The following is an 18,687-nucleotide window of genomic DNA, read 5'->3' as shown; positions in this document are numbered from 1 at the left end:
CTGGACAAGGCCCAATGGAATGATGGTGTGTTGCCCAGCACCTGAGCTGGATGGTCTCCGAGCTGGCCTACAACCTGGCTGCCTGAAAAACGAATGAGGTGATTTTCCCTGAAAGCTTTGCACAGTCCCTTTTGAAAGATGCCCAATTCCCCTTCCCTTGCACCGAAACAGGCGCAGACAGTGCTGAACGTGGCTGTAGTATTTACACCTGTGGAGCTCACGATGCGTGACAGAGGCAGGCAAGAAGTTTTACAGATAGGGAAACTGAGGCACAGAGCAATTTACTAGTGAGTTGGGACAGCACTATGATTAGAACCTAGCAGCCCCACACTAATTTCAATTGTCTATAGCTGTGCCCAATAAAACACTGCTTAATGAGTCGCTGAGTCACACTAACGGCTTAAAGCCGACTCGGGTGCATTCCAGAGTGCGCGAGCCTCGTCTTGTTCCACGCACAGCCTGTCATTTAGCATCCGGAGTCTTTGTGGCGCTGACACAACAAGTTGTTAAGAACACATCAAACAGGGCTGATGGCACTCATCTCCCTTCCTTCAGCTGCTGGGAAAGCCAGTGTGAACGGGGAAGTATGTCCAATTTCAGGGTAAAAGTGCTTCAGAAGGAGAGGATTAAAAGGTGGGGGAGGGGGAAATTAGCCTGTGGGAGATTAAGTCAACAGATGTGGCATTACAGTTGACAGGGTGTTGGCAAAAAGCCAGTGCTGCAGGATGATACTCATTCTGGGCAGTTCCTAACATGGAGAGCTGGTTTACAGCCAGGGGAAGTACAGGGTAACTTCTTTACCTCTTCCTTTAGCTGAGCTGGGCTGGATCCAACGGCAAGTTCAGGAACTGGGGGCTCTGCAGAAAGTGTCTTTAATCCCTTATGGCTGTGACTGCCATTTAGGGTGACCAGATGTCCTGATTTTATAGGGACAGTCCCGATATTTGGAACTTTGTTATATATAGGTACCTATATTACCCCCATCCCATGTCCTGATTTTTTACGCTTGCTGTCTGGTCACCCTCCTGCTATTGCATCTGTGATCAACACCATGCTGGACTTGTGGTTAAGGCTAAAAATTGTTAGAGAGAGAGTGTGTGAGTGAGAGAGAAACAGCTAGCCCAAGGCCCTGGCTGTGCTCAGATCAGAATGTGCTGATCCCCATCTTTTAAATGTGGTTATTTCTAGTAAGGGGGCCTACTGATGTTGCAGAATCAACCGCAGCAGAAGACCTGATCACAATCTAAGTGTCACAACCAACATTAACAGGATTCCTATTGTACAATGAACAGGACTAGGTGCTTGAACCATCTTCTCAGATCATTCTAAAGTTAGCTGCCAGACATGGCTGATTCTTGGAGCTGAGGTGGGAGCTAGCCTGCCCTCCTCAGCAAAGTGGCAGGGCGGCAGGAGTCTTCACTTCAGTGTTGGAGACATGAGGGCAGCTCTAGCATAAATGGCTCAGTGCAAAAAAACCAAAAAAATCCATTCCCATTGATCAGGATCTGTGAGCATTAACGGTCTAGCCCTGAATGGAGCACATGAGAGTTGGGGCCTGATGCTGATCAGGCCCATTGTTAGGCAATTGCATTTCTCCATCTTTGTTTGAAGCTTTGGCACCTGGTCACTTGCTGGAACATCAGCGTGATCACTAGTTTAGTTCTTCTACAGATTATAAACAAATGATTCCTTCTCTGTTTTACAGGGGGCGTGGGAAAGAGCACCCTCTTATTCCCTGCTGCAACTGATCAGAGTTCTGTCAATTACATGGGGTAATACTGACACAGGTTGGGCAATCTCTTTTTCCTGAACTCACATTTGTAGAGAGTTCAGGAAAAGGGAACAGTATAGTGCTGCTGTCCCCAGATTTCCCTTGTGGGGTTATATGAAATAATGCTGTGAATTTTCCATGCCCAAGGGAAAAACTCTGGAGTAAGAGCCCAGAGCACTACTCTGCTAGTGGCATGATTAAAAAGTCCTGCATTTCACACACATTCATAGGACCTAACAACAAAATGAAAATTTCCTACTTTGCCTCTTGATCTGGTTTGAGCTCCTGCTCCCTGAAACAGCAGTGCATGGTAAATAGGGCAGAAACCCTTTTAAAGCTTCCGCCTTCAGCACTGATCTGTGGCTGCTGCTCTCAGGAGGAAGACTATGTCTTTGTGACACTTGCTCACAGGACAATAAAAAGAGGTTACTGACTTTGTGCAGTAACTGCAGTTCTTCTTTGAGCTATTTCCCCCTATGGGAGATCCATTTAAGGTGTGCATGCGCCTCTCAAGCCCTCGATCAGAGATTTTTTGTTAGCAGTGTTCATTTGCCCCCCCCCAACACACACACACTCGACACGTGCGTCTGACAAAGTGGGTATTCACCCACGAAAGCTTATACTCCACTACGTCTGTTAGTCTGTAAGGTGCCACAGGACTCTGTCACTTTTTACAGATTCAGACTAACACGGCTACCCCTCTGATACTTTACATTTAGCTGGAGACCCCAGTCCTAGGAGAAAACAGGAGATTTCTGGGTGGAGGTCAGCACTGCTTTGTAAGATCAGCCCTCGAGTAGTCGGTTGTTGAGATAAGGAAAGGCTAAAATTGCCTCTTGCTGAAGGTAAGCGCCACTACCGCTAGAACTTTTGAGAACACATTTGGAGCTGAAAAGAGGCTGAAGTGAAGTACTCAGTATTGAAAATATGCCTGTCCCATGGTAAAACAGTTATTTTCTATGTGCTGGGTGAATCACTACGTGGAAATAGATGACTGTAAGTCAAGGGCCAAAAACCCAGGGCCAGCTTTAGGAGGTGCGTGGCCCAATTCAAACAGTTTCGATGGGGTCCCGGCAGGGATGACTTAAAAAAAAAAATGTAAAAAAACACATGGGGCTTGTACTCACCAGGCGGTGCTCCGAGTCTTCCGTGGCACTGAAGGACCTGCCACTGAAATGCCACCGAAGACCCGGAGCAAGCAAAGGACTCACTGCCGAAGTGCCACTGGAGACCCGGATTGCCACCAGGTGAGTAAAAATTAAAAAGGCGCCTCTAGCCAAGGAAGGGATTCTCACTGGGCACGGGGCCCTCTTAGGTGCGGGGACCAATTCAGGGGAATTGGTGGAATAGGCCTAAACCAGGCCCTGCAAAAACCAATCTCCTGCCTCTAGAGAAGGAAATACAGCTGCCAGAATCACCACTCGGAACTTCTGAGACTTTGCAAATTTGTTGAGTCATCTTAGATTTTCCTCAGTGGGGAGGCCCCAGTAGAAAAAGGAGAAGAGTCCTGCAGTACTGGGAAGCAATGGTAATCCAGAGACGGGGGTCTTGGTACCAATAGTCATTCGGTAGCCATAAGCAGTGAGGACTCTGGCTTGTCTAAACCTGACAAGTCCCTGGTGCAACAGAATTCCAGTGGATACCCACGAAGCGGTTGAGTTAGATGGTACCGTTAACCTGGAGCACACAGGTGCTGGGTCCGAAGGCGTCTAGCACTTGAATTTTTCCCAGTACTGACAGAGACAAGTAGAAAGCACCGCTGGTAAGTCTAATGTAGATGGTGCTGTTTTAGAGAAATGTCTGTCCTGGAGCTCGTTGTCCTTCATACATGGTACCAGGACCTGCGGGAGCTGTGCTTCTCCAAAGCAGTCCAGGATCTCCCGGTCCTGCCGGTACCGGAGGAAGAATCCTTCCCCTTCACAGTACCAAACCAAGAAGTCGAGGCCTCCGACGGCACAGACTTAGTGGGAGATCGAGGCCTTTTGGGAGCCATCTCCTGGTGGTGGGAGACTGAGCTCCCCTTCTTCAGAGCTTTCCCTGAATCCTCTGACATCTTCACCCTTTTAGGGGAGACCGGAGCCAAGGTCGACGGGGCACCGGATCTGCCTGGAGACAGATATACAGGAGATGAGTCTCCTGACTTGGAAGCAGGTCAAAGGGAGCACACCATCATCAGAAACCTGTTTGGTCTCCCAGTACTTCTGAGCTCTAGATTTGAGAGCTGGGCGACAGTTACGCTTTTGACAGATATCAGACTCTCCCAAGCAATGGATAGGCTTAGCCCCGGTCCACACTAAGGGGGGTGTCGACCTAAGATATGCAACTTCGCGTAGCTGAAGTCGGCGTATCTTAGGCTGTGTGGATGGCGGTGAGGCGACTGCTGCTGCTCCCCAGTCAACTCCGCTTCCGCCTCTTGCGAGCTGCAGTTCCAGAGTCGACAGGGAGCGTGTTGGGGGATCGATTTATCTGTGTCTAGATGAGAAGTGATAAATCGATCCCTGATAGATCAATCACTACCCGCCGATACGGGCAACTAACGGGAACCAGAAACATGAAACTAAAAGAACAAATGTAGAACACGCTCAGGCACCACAAGGCTCCATCTCAGGCCAAGGCTGTAGAGAAGGAACTGTGGGCTGTTCGCCCCTGCAGCTCTGTATACCCTTGGTGTGTGGCATGAGGTTGTATAGAGCGTGCGTGCTGGCAGGACCCGCACTGCTAACAGAAAATCTCCGACCCAGGGCTTGAGAGGCATGTGTGTGCCTGAAGGGGAGCACCCACTGGGATGCTACTTGGGGAGCCTGAATTTATATCACTTTTCATCTGAAGGAGTTTTATAAGCTATACACTGTGATCATATCCCTGTTACAGGCACCCAGAAATGGGAGATGGAAAACCATGTAATTGTGAATTGTATTAGACAAATCTACGCGTTAAAATTATATTTTAATTTAGCAGATAAACAGCACTAGGTCACTACTCCCATCCTTGAGCAGGGCAGGATTGTTCCCTGCAGCCTATTCATTGAAAAGTAGGGCTGGAAGGGACTCAAGAGATCATTTAGTCCAGCCCACTGCGCTGAGACAGGACCAAGTAAACCTCGACCCTCCCTGGTAGGTATTTGTCCAACCTGTTCTTAGAAACCTCCCGTGACAGGATTCCAACCTCCCTTGGTAGCCTGTTCCAGAGCTTAGCTCCCCTTAGAGTTAGAAAGTTTTTCCTAATATCTAACCTGAATCTCCCTTGCTGCAGATTAAGCCCATTGCCTCTTGTCCTGCCTTCAGTTCCTCTTTATAACAGCGCTTAACACATTTGAAAACTGTTACCAGGGCTTTGTCCAGCCTTGTTTTAAAAGTGAACTGTAAAGGGGGGGGGGGGGGAAGAGTGGTTGTGAGTCCTTTTGATGCTGTAACAAGAGAAGGGTGTTCTTATTTCCCCGTGTGAAAGGGGTTAGTAGTTCAAGCTGTGTTTACCTATGGTATTGCAGATCAGTGTGGATGATCACAGTGGTCCCTTCTGGCTTTATAATCTATGAATCCGCCCTAGAAGATGGTATGGCTGCCTGGAGAGCTGATAGGATTACATCACGTAGGAAATCAGATGGAACAGGGGCATGGGGGAGTGAATATTTCTCTTTAAAACTGAGTGTGCTTTGCTGCTTGAGAGAGAAATTCTCCCTGATAAGGATTCAACACCCTGTTTCTTCAGTTAAGCGCTGGGAGATCTCCTGCTCTGCACTTCTGACTTGCCAAACACATCCTCAAACCGAAAAGTATGGTAGGGGGGTCACTCAGCCATCACAGGGTCTGCTGTGCAGCACATGATCCACTCAGAGCAGCTGCTGGAGATAAGTGCAATCACCATAAGTGAGGCCTTCAGCATTTGTAACTTTATTGCAGAAAAATCCACTATTAACATATTTTACAAAGAAAGTTGCACTTTGGTGTTTGGCGAGTTCTGTTCCCCACCCCCCTCCCGCCCCAGGGGGCAGAGATGCAGGCCTGGCTGGGATAGTCAGTCCTCTCCCTTCAAGCTGTGTGCAGAGTGGCTCGTTCTGGCAACAACAGTTCCACTGATACCCTTGTGCCAGTTTCAGCCAGGAGGAAGTTCTGCTATTTCCATCAGCACTGTCTGTGCATCTGTTGGTGCCAAAAATTGGCAGCACCCTGCCCTCCAGCCGGGGAAACAAGGCTGCAGCGCCAGTGAAATTTCTGTGGTTCCAACTTGGGAGTTTGATGCCTGTGAAAACTGCCCTCTAATTTTCACACAACAAGGGGGGGGAGGGGAGAATCAAATACACTCCTTCCTGCATTTACTTTTGGGTGTATCTCATCACAGGTAACAGACCCAAGTCTACAGCCAACAGGAAAACCCTAACTACTGCATGATCTCTTCATCAGCTACTCCCAAAGCCACACAGCAATGCAGGGATCTTTTGTAATAGTTTTCTAGTTGCCAAAAGCTGGTGGGTGTAAGCAAGCTTTTAAGCTCTCTCGCCTCGGATACGCCGGGCTAATTGGATGTCCTTGGGCATGATAGTGACACTCTTGGTTTGAATAGCGCACAGGTTGGTATCCTCAAAGAACCCCACCAAGTAGGCTTCGCTGGCCTCTTGCAGGGCCATAACGGCCGAGCTCTGGAAGCGCAAGTCGGTCCTGAAGGCCTGGGCGATTTCATGCACCAGGTGCTGAAAGGGCAGCTTGCGGATGAGCAGCTCAGTGGATTTCTGGTAGCTGCGGATCTCTCGCAGGGCAACAGTGCCGGGCCGGTAATGATGAGGCTTCTTCACTCCCCCTGGTCGCAAGAGTGCTCTTCCGGGCAGCTTTAGTGGCCAGCTGCTTACGGGGGGCTTTGCCACCGGTGGATTTACGGGCGGTCTGCTTGGTCCTGGCCATTCTCAGCAACCCTTACTCACAACCCCGGGACAAACAGCACAAAAGAACAAAGTCTTAAAAAAAAAAAAAAAAAGTCTGCAGGGAGTGGGGAAGTCACCTTCTCCAGCTCATCTGCCCTGGTTCCAGATGACCAGTTCTCCAGCTGCATGGCCTGAATAATCTCCATTAAAGCCAATGATAGGACTTATCTATGCCCTGCTGGTGGGAGACTAAGCCCTCCCGAAAGCTAATGTGGGCATAGCATGGCTGTGAAAATGGTGCAACTTCATGGGGCAGGAGCCTCGCTAGAAGAGATCCTGTCTGCCCACAATTTCCCCAGACTTTGCTGGCCTGAGGGAGCACGAGCACTGGCTGCCTTCGAGCCAAGACGACAAGCTGAGACCTGAGAAAAACAAGGCTTTTGTATTATACCAACCATCCCAGCATCACTCTCAACAGCGAGACCTCACCAACCGCTGCCCAGGACCCAGGCACAGCTGAGTGGGACCCGGAGGAGCCTTCAGGAGGTGTAACAAGATAGGAAGTAGAAATAGGCAGGAGCCACTGTCTGGGAAGAGAGAAACCCCAGTGTGTGTATGTGTGTTGGAGAATGGGGACAGGTGGTAACACAGAACAGAAAAACCCACACAGCCTCTCTCCAGCTGCACACATGGACAAGACGCATCCTGCCCAACATGCTAACGTCTGTCCCTAGGGAGCCCAAAGGCATCTGGCTATCCCCAGACCTGCTCCTGTTTGTTTGCTTATTATGCAGCTGCAAAGGCTCCCAGGAGACGCAGGGGCAGAGCTGGCAGCTGCTGGGACTGCTCGAGGGACTCCAGAAGCAGAGAAGCAGCATTTCTTGACCTCCAAACCCAACACACTGGCGGGGGACAAGGCACAAAAAAACAGCAAATGCTAGTTTGGGGTGCGGGGCATAAAGTGCCCTTGAGACAAGGCCCTTGCCACGGGGCAAGGCTATTCCCATAGTGAACTAAGGAGCTCCCAGCTTGCGGTACTGGGGAGGGAAGTCATGGCGCAGGCCGCACAGAGCAGCCACCAGAGCTCAGAGCAGGTACTAAGTGCAACAAGCGACTCTCTGATACCCAGGAGAAGAGCCTGCACGTTCCCTTCCCATGCTGAGGTGACCACAGGCCAGCCTGCCGCGGGGAATGGTTTAGGCTTGTGCTGCTGTCTCGAGGGAGAGAACCAGGGATTTTGTTTTCTTTTGAGACAGGAGAGTCCCATCCAAGACAAGGCCACACAAGCCCCAATTACGTTTGTTCTCTCCCTCTGCAGTGTGATGAAAAACCTCCAGCCCACACCTAGGGGCACATTCTCCTCCCGCAGCCAGGGGGCAAGGAGAGGACTGCAGCTTACCACAGTCCTGCTAGATTCTCTGGGAATTCAGGAGTGGATCCCACTGCTGAAGTTGAAATAGGAACAACATGTGCAAAAAAACACAAAGCAAGAGGAAGCCAGTCTGCTCCCTGCCCTTGTCTCCCAGTGGAAAGTAACATTCTCCTTTGCTTGCCTTGCAAGGACCGACACTGCATCTCCTGACACAAGGCACGTTTTGAGAGCAGCAGCTTCTGAGCCTTCCAAGCGAGTCTTCTCCAGAGATTGTCGACAAAACATCAGCTCGACCGCCAGGCTAAAATGCAAGGTGAAAAGCCCCTCTCCCATCTCCTCAGCATTTTGAGGAGGATTAGGACACTCGGCGTAAGGAGAGCAGAGGGAAGGGCCAGTGCTGGGCTCTAACTGGCTCCAGCTCTCAGAATAAACTTTAAAACCAAACTTTTACAAAAGTTTTTAAAACAAACCAACCCACTCATCTGCAATGAATGTTTCAGTCAAGTGCAAAACCAGAGCCACCTTCCCCCCATCCTCAGGGGATCTTCCTGGACCAGATCCTCAGGGGCCTACTGCTCAGGGAACTCCAGCGCTCTCCCAAACCTGGATGGAGGGTCCTCTTCTCACTGCCTAGTAGCTGTAGAGGGAGAGGGGCGTATCCTCCATCATGTCGTCCTATGAGCAAAGGAGAGACAGACACACATTAGTGTTTGTCACGTCATGGCATGGAGGGGGACTGGTCCAGATCTGGGGTACTGCTGCATCTGGGAAGAGGGATCCAGCCACTGCCAGGCCCACAGCCCCTCCATTCACAGTGTAGCTGCTTTGCCATTTCCAGCCCCTGTGCCCCCTGAGCAGTGCCTCCGTTAGCCCCTGGGAAGGGCTTGCCCTCTCTGGAGGACCTACCTTCCCTTCCTCCTATGGCCTTTGGAAGGGGCTGGAGGAGGCAGGTGCGGGAACACGGCTGGGAGACTCCCCTCCCCCACAGGCCCACTCATGCAGCTCAGATGGCAGAGGAGAGTCTCAGAGAGAGGGCCGGACCAGTGTCTCCCTGGAGGTGTGCTGGGACCAGGCTCCCTTTCCCTCATCCCACCCCCCTCAAGGCCACCACCAGTCTGGCCAGTGAGGTCCCCCATCAGTAGGATTCATCACACAGATAGGTGGTCTCTGTGGAAGGATGCGAGGCAAACACACGCCTAGGATGGTGAATATATCGCTGTTCCTCTGTGGCGTCACTACGCAGGATGACCGGTATGAAATGGTTACTTCCTGTAACTGTGGTTCTTTGAGATGTGATGCAGCCGTGCGTTCCACTTCGGTGTGTGCAGGCCCAGTCCACCATAGCTGAAGAAATTTGCCTAGCAGTACCCGTAGGGGGTGACACTCATGCCTTGTGGCCATAGCCCCTCCCCTGGCTACCCTCCCTCAGTTCCTTCGCACTGAGTGCCAGGAGCCAAGAGCCCAATGCAGAGGGAATGGAGGGTGGGTTGTGCAAAATACACCTGCATCACATCTGAAAGAACCCCAGTTACAGTAAGTAACCGTTTCGTCATCTTCGAGTAGATGCAGACGCGTATTCAAAGCAGTACCTCCCCCCACGCTCCCAGGAGGCAGGGCTCGGAGTCCACCTAAGCCTACCAAAGCCTGCCTCCACCCTGGAAGATGCAGTTATGGCGTAATGCGTTGTGAACCTACGTATCGACGACCACGTAGCATCCCTGTCAACATCCAATATGGAAAGTCACTGAGGAAAGCTATGGGCGTTGTTTGCATCCAAGTAGAGTGAGTCACACTTACTGAGGGGACATAGCTGAAGATATTTCATATGGTGTCTTGATGCAGAGTGTTATCCTTTTGGAGATCGCCTGTGAAGAGATCACTTGACCCTTCATATGATCAGCATATAATACAAACAGGCAGACGAAGCATGAAACGGTTTAGTCCAGTCCAGACAGAAGACTAGACATCACCTGACATCTACAGTATGGCGACGTTGCTGCTCCGGAGATGAATGCAGCTTAGGAAAGAACACAGGTACCGCCCAGTTCCAATGAAACTGAGAAGCTTCTTTAGACAGAAATTTTGGATGTGGTCGTAAAGTCATATTTATCTTTGGAGAACTGTGTATAAGGAGGCTCTGCCATCAGAGCCTGCAATGCTCATGCTCTCCTTGTGGAGGTCCTTGCTACCAGAAATGCAGTTTTCTGACACAACAGTGGAAAGGGACAAGATGCCAGAGGCTCAGATGGAGGTCCAATTAAGGCCGCTAGGACTGAGTTAAAGTTCCACAGAGGAACCGGCTCTCTGACCGGGGGATGTAGACAAAGGAGCAGTTTTAAGAATCTTGCTACCATGGCACTGGAGAAGACAGATCTTCCCTGAATGGGGATGAAATGCTGATACTGCTTCCAGACATGCTTTCAATTAACTGAATGCAAGCCGCAGTCACTGAAGGTGCAGCAGGTACTTCAAAATGTCCTCGATAGAGACCAGCTGCGGCTGGATTCTGTGGGCTAATGACCACACCAAAAATCGCTTCTATTTCACTGAATAGGCCATCCTGGTGGATGGGTCTTCTGGTGTTAAGGAGGACTTGGATAGCTGCCAAATGCTGCTCCTTCCCCAACTTCAGCCATGCAGCAGCCACACTGTGAGATCCAGGGAGCTGAGCACAGGATGCGAGGTGTGGCCTTGGTTCTAAGTAAGCTGGGATTAGGAGGCAGTGGTATGGCAGGCTGAACAGACAGTGCGAGAAGGTCGGAGAACCAGCACAGTCTTGGCCAGACCAGGGCAATGAGAATGAGTTTGGCCTGTTTCGCCTTGAACTTGAAGATGACCTGAGGGATGATCAGGATCATGGGAAAGGCAATCAGGACAGCCCACTGCCAGCTAGATGGAAGGAGTCAGACAGGAAACCCCCAAGAGCAGAACAGATGACATTTCCTGTTGTCTCTTGTAGCGAACAGCTTTATTGTAGGGATGCCCCAAGCTGTGAAGATGACCCGGAGAGCACTAGTCTTCGAGAACCACTTGTGACTCAGGGAAAAATACCTGCTGAGACAGCCCGCGCGATGATTCTGAACCCTGGGCAAGTGAACGGCTATCGGATCATTCTCCTTAACGCTGAACTGCCACAGCCTGATCACCTCTAGGCAAAACAACCTGGAGTTGTTCATATGTTTGTTCGCATAATACATGGCAGTGGGAACTGTGTGAATCTCTTGACAGGCACAGCATGCATTGTAGATGGCCCAAAACTCCAGCACATTGTTATCAAGCAAGGCCTCCCGCTCCAACCACAGCCCCTGTACTGTCAGCACTCCCAGGTGCGCCAACCCAACCCATCAGGGATGATTCGGTAACAACCAACCTGGTTGGCAAGGGCCAGACAAAGGAAACACCTTGGCAAATGTTCTCTGGACACATCCACCATGGCAAGGAGTCCAGGACCAGTGGATGAAGACAAACCAAACCATACAGAGGGTGAAGAGTAAGACAGTAGACCATCCTGAGCCGCATTTGAAAGGGGCAAAAGTGCAACCTTGTAAATCGGACCACGTGCATGCAAGCAGACACGGGGCCCTAGAGCCTCAGACACATCTGAAATATTGTGGGAGGCTGAGACTGCAGATTAAGGCAAAGATGGCGAATTGGCTGAAAATGGTCAGTTGGAAGAAACGTTCGATGTCGTGGAATCTAACAGGGCCCCAGTGACCTCTATTTTCTGAGTGGGAGCCAGGGTTGACTTTCCAGTGCTTAGAATGAGACCCAGATGATTGAGCAAGTGCACTGTGATGCTGATGTGAACAAGAACATCCCCTTCATAACCAGTCGTCCAGATATGGGAACATGTGAATTCTCTTCTTCCCGAGAGATGCTGTAACTACCACCAGGCATTTGATAAAAACCAGGAGGACAGAAGAGAGGCCGAATGGAAGCACTGTGCACTGAAAGTGGTGTTTTGCCACAACAAACTGAAGGAACTTTCTGTGGCTTGGCAAAATTGCCACATTTAAATGGGTATCTTGAAGATCAAGAGCAGCAAACCAGTCATTCTGAGACCATGCAGGGAGAGTAGTCAATAGGGACCATTCAGAACCTCATGTACCTGATATTTGTTGAGGCTGTGAAGGTCGAGGACAGGTCTTACTCCTCTCATGGATCTGGGTACGAGGAAATACTGGGAGTAGAAGCCATGACTCTGGTGTTCCAGCAGAACCTCCTCCACTGCTCCCACAGGCAGCAGAAAATGGACCTGCTCGAAGAGCAATATCTCATGAGACGGGTCCCTGAAGAGGGATGTGGAGGAACTGGGTAGCATAACCTGACACGATGGTGCTTAGGACACAGCTATTGGTAGCAGTCGAGCCCCAAGCATTGTGAAACTGGGCCAGTCTGTCCCCAGAGTGGGGAGATGAGGAGGGAGGGAGCAACCACTGGAAGTTCCAGAGAGGGCATGTGGACTGGCCGAACCCTGAGCCCGACTGCTTCCTCCTGTGGGACCTATGCTCCTTTCTGGGGTAGCCCCAGTGCCTCGGAGGAGTGAAAGTCTGCTGCTGCTGTTTCACGTCTCTGCATGGTTGGCCCCAAAAGACCGCAGGGGAGTCCTGGAGTCCCTGAAGGAGTGTAGCATCTTGTCAGTTTTGTCCAAGAAGAGTGTTTGGCCGTCAAAGGCCAAATCCTCAATGGATTACTGGACATTGGGGCAGTGCCCAAATTCTGCTTAGCCGCAGGCAGTACCAAAGCCCGGCATGCTCCAGAGGGCTGTAGCAGGTTCAAGGAGCGTATCACTGATAGGGAGGCTGACTCTCCCAGGGGCAGACTGCTCCAGGATATCCACCAATTTGTGGGTGTTCTCTTGCAAGAACTCCACTTGGATACTGCAGGAAGCAGCTACATGCCACAAAAGGTCTTAGCATACCTTAAAATCCTCCGGCATCGAAGGCAAGAATGAGCGAGGCAGTACAGCATGGTCTGGAGACAAAGACAAGGCCCTCAACTGAACCAAAGCTGGATCCTGTTAAAGGGCTGACGGACCCGGATGGGACAACTATGGAGGCTTGGTCCTGCAGCGGATTGACAGTCACCACTGCAGACCTGGCCAGTGATTTCACCTTCAAGCAAGACAGGGTGGGACCTCCACAGAGGAGTCGCATCCCACAGATTCCGTGGAGGCCAGTGGCATGGATAAGGCATTGGTAGCCAGCAGACACCGAGCCAGAGAAGAACGCCAATCCTGGTACCCATAATGGTCTGTCAGCGGTCCCCAATGCTGATCAGGGGATGGAGCGTGGGAGGATGACAGCTCCGACTCAGAGGTTGGGGAGCCTTGGAATCCCGGGGATAAGCGTGGAGTGAGACCAGAAGAAGTGAGTAACTAACTCGTCCATTGCCCAGAATGAGGCAGGAAGCGGCGTTGCCCATGGAAGTGGTACTGTCGTCAGCGAGCATGCCAGTGCCAGAAGCAGTGTCAACCCCAAAGTCAGGAGCAGCAGCATGAGAGTGTTCAATGGTACCGATGTCGAGGGCGGTAAAAGTTGCCATGGAAGTGTTTGCTGGGCAGAATCCCACTCCTGAGGTCCCCTATACCGATTCTGGTACTGGCTCTGCACACTGGGGTGTGGTGCAGACAGACCTGAGGGTTCAGTGGCTCATTCAGTCGACCGACCAGGCTACAGACAACACAGCCCTGGACCAAAGAAGAGATCAGGACCAAAAGGCAAAGGAGGTCTGTAGCTGCCTGGTACGCTACTGACCTGGAAACAGTCAGTATTGGCATCTCCCTCACTGGTGCCAGACTCAACAGACACCTAGGGGCCAGAACGGGAGTCAACAGTACAGGGTTTGTACGCTCCCTACTCAGAAAGGTTAGCGGTACTCGTGCCATCCCACAGGCTGGTACCTACTCCGTGGCAGTCCATGCTTTTCCTGGGGAGGCAGAAGAGTCACTCCGAGATCTGGAGCAGTCCGGAGTGGTATTATGCAACCTTTTCCTTGGCAGAGGTGACAGGGAAGGGCTCCTCCGCTTCTTTGGGGAGGCAACTGCTCGGGAACGTGAAGCGGCAGTGCTCGGAGTCCGCAGGCGATCTCCAACCCGACGCGTGCCTTGGGACTGAAGCAGGTGCTGCGTCAGGCGAAGGCCCTGAGCCCGCTGGGCCTGTCCCTTGAATGATGTGCAGATCGCACAACGCTCTTTAATGTGGGCCTCGCCAAGACAAAGCAAGCACTGTGTGTGGGGATCGCTCCCCCACGCGAAGGACAACGTTTAAACCCTGGTGAGGGCATCCTCGAGGAAAACAAACAAATACAACTAACACAAAGGGTACTATCTATCTATCTAGCGGAGGGAAAAACTAAACTCGCTGAGATATTGGCAGGTTAAGACCCTTAAGCTCTGACTCCAGCCGAGGGGTGATAAGAAGGAACTGAGGGAGGCTCAGAGCAGCACTGCCTCATATAGCCAGGGAAGGGGCTGTGGCCATGAGGCGTGCACACTGTCCCCTATGGGTGCTCCTAGGCGAATTTCTCTGGCTTCAGTGTGCTAGGCGCGCACACACCTGACTGGAATACATGGCTGCATCTGCTCGAAGAACTTTGCATCTCAGAGACTACACAGAGTGAACACTGCATAACACATCAGGGCAGGAGTGAGGAAGAATACTGATTACTTGGAACCACGAGGGAACCATGGCACAGGATGTCAGGCTGCCTTCACACTGTCTGTCTGTCTGTCTTCTGGAACAGGGCTGGCAAGGGGGATCCTGTCACTAAATCTCTGGTCACCTGAGATCCTGGCAATGAACCTTGGAGGAGGCTCTCCAGACCCCACCCCAAGCCCCACAACCCTTCCAGTCACTGGCACCTCTTCCTTTGCATCAGGAATGAGCAGAATTCCCTCTGTGCAGCTCGTCGCCATCACTGCTAGCACAGCTGGAAGGGGAGCTGCAGCGTGGCCTGGCCACACAGCTGGGAGCCAGCCAGGCGCTCAAGGCACAAGGGCCCTGGACACGGCCGGCAGGGCAGGGGCATTGCTCACCATGGGCAGGTCCTGCAGGCGCCGGAACTCCATCCGGCTGTGGCGCTGCCGGTATCTCAGGAAGCCCACCAGGGCCAGGATCCCCACCATGACAACGAACATGGAGATGACACCAATCACCAGGGGGTCGGCCCCCATTCTGCCAGCAACAGCGGAGCTGGGCAGGTCTGCAGAGAGGAGGAGATGGTACTGAGAGGGTAAGGTCCCGGGGCAGTCCCCAGGGCTGGAGCAGCCAATCCCAGTCTCCCCCTGTGCTCTGCCCTACAGCACCACAAGGGCTCCCCCAGCTCAAACCCACAGGTCAAATGCCTCTCCCATGCCCCTGCACTTGCTGCACTCTCAATAACCAGTTAGGGAGAGCAGAGATGGGAGCACTGAGTCCTCGAGAGCATTTACCTTGACCATCGTCGTCTCCCACATCCAACACAGAAGCCTTCTCGTGCACGGGATCGGCTGATGGCTGCCCTGCGGCTGTTGTGGCTGTCCTGTTGGGGGAGGAAACTCTGAGGGTTGCCGTGGTGGTGCTGGGGGTGGTAGCTGCAGGTGTGCTCTGTGTTGTCATGACAGCAGGGACCGTAGTGGGCCCTGTGGTGCTCTCCTCTGTGGCATTCTCCTGGGCTGTTTGTGGGGTGGGTTCAGGGTTCCCTGTCGTGGGCCCCAAGGCGTTGAATGCAGAAGGCTCCAGCTGGGCACTGCTCGTTGTTGCTGCACAGAAGAAAAAGAGGCAGTTATCTACAAGGCGAAATCCTGAGTCTGCCCATCCCCACCCTGCATGGCCTGAAATGGGCAGCACGCAGCGCTGCTGTCACCTAGGGGACATGCCCAGCCCCTGGCATGAGCCCAGAGCGCTCTCTGCTCCAGGTTCCCCCTCAGATCCTCAGGGAGGCAGTGGAGAGGCCCTTAGACCCCTGCTGTTCTGTGTCGAGCTGTTCAGAAGGCCACCAACTGGAGCCCTGGCTCTGTGCCGGAGAACAGAGTGGGGCAGGACGTGCGCAAGGCTTGGGAGGGCATCTCAAGCCTCTCCAGGCTAGCAGGCCGATTCCCCCATCAAAGAAGATTCTTTAGCACCACTGAAAATTTACTTCTTCTGGAGGTTGAGAGAGACTCTGAAAGGTCATTAACCCTGTCTCGTCCTCCCCCCGACCTCTCCATGGCTACATCCCATCACCTCCATGTGGCCACCAAATGGTACTCATCTCCTAGCAGATGAATCTCCATGACAACGCCCCAGAAGAGCAGGGATCCCCAGTAGCCTGCGGATGTGCCTGACAGCTACTGGGCGACAGGACTGTTGATCAGGAATAAACTACACGTGCCAGGACAGCTGGGGTGCTGCCCTGGAGACAGCCTGCCCACCGCTCTCAGTAATAAATGCCGTACAGATTAATCATCAAATCAGTAAGTATTTCACAACTTGTCAGAGCCAGAGAGCCCCCCTCAGAGCCCAGGAGTGTTGAGGGGAACAGGTCTCTGAGCTGAGAACCCCCCTCTAATCAGCAGCAAAGCCCAGAAAACTGAGTAAGTGAGAGTCCCCATGCCATCCAATGGGATTTTAGGGCAGTGTGGTAGACCAGGTCACCCTTGGCCACCCTCCCCTTTAACAGAAGGCCTAAAGTCAACAGCAATAGCCTCTCTGGAAATGTCGTCAGGCCAGAGAAGAGAGATTACGCTGGCAGCTGTGCCCTGCTGCCATTAAGGATCCCAGTATGCAATGCGCTCTGTTGCTCAGAGCCACCTAGCCGCACTGCATGCTGGGATTTTCCTCACAATTTCTCGTGGATGATTGTGGGGGCGGAGGTTGGCTTCTATCTGCCCCATGCTACAGAAGTTAGGGGTTGCTCGTGCAAGCTGCCAGCCCCAGATACCAGCTGGGCAATCCTGCTTTAAAGACAGCCAGGCCAGGTACTGCTCTCACTTATATTGGTGTGACCTCACCACAGTCACAAGAGCCGCTCTGGAGTGACGCGAGTACAAAGGAGAGCAGCATTCGGCCCCTGGGTGAGTGTGCGTGTACCTAGGAAGGAAAGGGTTCAATTGTTGTACTTTTGAGGAAAGATGTAAGGGCCTTTAGCAGCAACAGTTTATAACTTTCCCCCTCCCAGGACAGCTGGCTGATGTGGTAAAAGCCAGGAAGCATATGAAAGAGGAACCAGTAGCTGCCGCAAACCTTTCCCACTTGCCCTAGCGTCAGGATCCCCCTTTCATGTACCAAGGGCCCAATCCTGTGAGGTGCTGAGTGCCCCTGACTCCAGGCAAAGTCAATAAAGGTAGAAAGGCACTCAACACCACATGGAGCCAGGCCCTAAGTCCCCAGGCTGGGTGTGCTGTGGGAGAAAGTGCCCCCTACGCATGGGTGAGCAGCGGGGTAGCAAGAAGCCTCACCCAGCGCATCTTGTGGTGGTGGATGTGTTGGAGCCACAGTCGCGTTACCAGTCGGCCCCGTGGGGCTGGAGGGCTCTGTTCCATTTTGGCCAGGCTGGTTTGCATCTGTGGTGTTGGCAGCCAGAGCCGGAGTGGGGAGCTCTGAGCTGCTGTTGGCCGACTGGTTGTTATTCCGAAGCCCCGTCGTCGCATCTGCTGAGACGGCTGGGACAGGAGTCTGCAGCCTGGCGCCCTTGGTGGTGGTTGCGCTGGGATCGGGTGGGATGGACTCGTCCAGCTCGACAGTGCGGGGGCTGCTAAAACTGGGGTGTATGGCCACCCCGTCCTTATCAGCGCTAGTCACAGGAGGGGCAGTCGTCTCCAGGCTGAAGCCACCAGCCTCACTAAGTGGAAGTGAGCCTGGCCCAGTGCTGGGCTGAGCTGGTGACACCGTCTGGTCAGTCAGGGTCTCCTGCCCATCTCCTAGTGCAGGAAAGAAAGAGAGAAACGCTGAAAGGGGTGATGTCCATGCCACACGACAGGGAACCCAGGGTGTAGACGGTCTAGGGAGGGAGGGCAGGAACCAATCCCCAGCTGGCCTGTGCTGCATACAGCATCGCACAGGGACCAGAGAAGGGGTCCGGGCAGCAAGCCTGCCTCTGGAGCAGCAGGTGCTGGTCTCTACCAAAGGCAGGATGCCTGATCAGAGGGAGCCACATCAGCTCCACCATCAAACCTCCCACTCCTATCGCACTGTAAAGGATGGACGTGACTGGAACCTCTCCACGCTCCCCTCAATACTGGGAGTTCAGTAAGAAGAGTGTCTGAAGGCCAAAGAGCCACAATTCCACGGTCAACAAAGAGGATGATGGCAAAAAAAAGCCCACCCTGGTTCAATCGGGAAGTGAAGGTACCATTTTAAAATAAATTTAAAAAAAACATAACAAAAGGACAAAAAGGGGAAGTAGATAGCTATCATTATAAATCAGAGGTTATGAAAGGTAAAATATTGATAACGGAAGCTAAGGACACGAGGGTGAAAAATTAAAAAGGTGTCTAAATATATTAGAAACAAAAGGAATCTTAACAATAATAGAGGCTCATTACTAGATGGAGATAGTAAAATTGTTAATGATGCAGAAAAGACAGAAATGTTCCATAAATATTTCTGTTCTGTATCTGTAAAGAAGGAGAATGATGTTAGACAGCATCTACGAGAAACAGACATTTAAAAAAATCAGCAGGCCCAGATACCTTGCATCCAAGAATTCCAAAAGAGTTGACTGAGATTT

The 18,687-nt window shown here is 52.1% G+C and overlaps 1 protein-coding gene and 1 pseudogene across 1 annotated transcript; both read right to left on the bottom strand.

Moving 5' to 3' along the window:
• Window positions 1-5,638: 5,638 nt before the first annotated feature.
• On the bottom strand, window positions 5,639-18,027 carry LOC116838946 (uncharacterized). Its single transcript, XM_032804531.2, has 4 exons — window positions 17,417-18,027; window positions 15,431-15,739; window positions 15,035-15,201; window positions 5,639-8,673 (listed from the first exon to the last, which is right to left on the bottom strand). The coding sequence occupies exons 1-4, from the start codon at window positions 18,003-18,005 to the stop codon at window positions 8,629-8,631; spliced, it is 1,110 nt and encodes a 369-aa protein (XP_032660422.2). The 5' UTR covers window positions 18,006-18,027; the 3' UTR covers window positions 5,639-8,628.
• On the bottom strand, window positions 6,255-6,666 carry LOC116838958 (histone H3-like; annotated as a pseudogene).
• Window positions 18,028-18,687: the final 660 nt, after the last annotated feature.

The sequence above is a fragment of the Chelonoidis abingdonii genome, chromosome 7 (assembly GCF_003597395.2).
Source record: "Chelonoidis abingdonii isolate Lonesome George chromosome 7, CheloAbing_2.0, whole genome shotgun sequence".
NCBI classification, from domain to species: domain Eukaryota; kingdom Metazoa; phylum Chordata; order Testudines; family Testudinidae; genus Chelonoidis; species Chelonoidis abingdonii.
This window is presented reverse-complemented; position numbering and strand designations above follow the sequence as displayed.

Excerpts from the sequence above, each read along its gene's own strand:
- LOC116838946 (XM_032804531.2), bottom strand. The coding sequence starts at position 18,005 with ATGCAGCACAGGCCAGCTGGGGATTGGTTCCTGCCCTCCCTCCCTAGA. Across the intron at positions 15,740-17,416 it reads ACCACCACAAGATGCGCTGG|CAACAACGAGCAGTGCCCAG; the intron begins GTGAGGCTTCTT and ends TCTTCTGTGCAG. Across the intron at positions 15,202-15,430 it reads GGGAGACGACGATGGTCAAG|ACCTGCCCAGCTCCGCTGTT; the intron begins GTAAATGCTCTC and ends TCCTCTCTGCAG.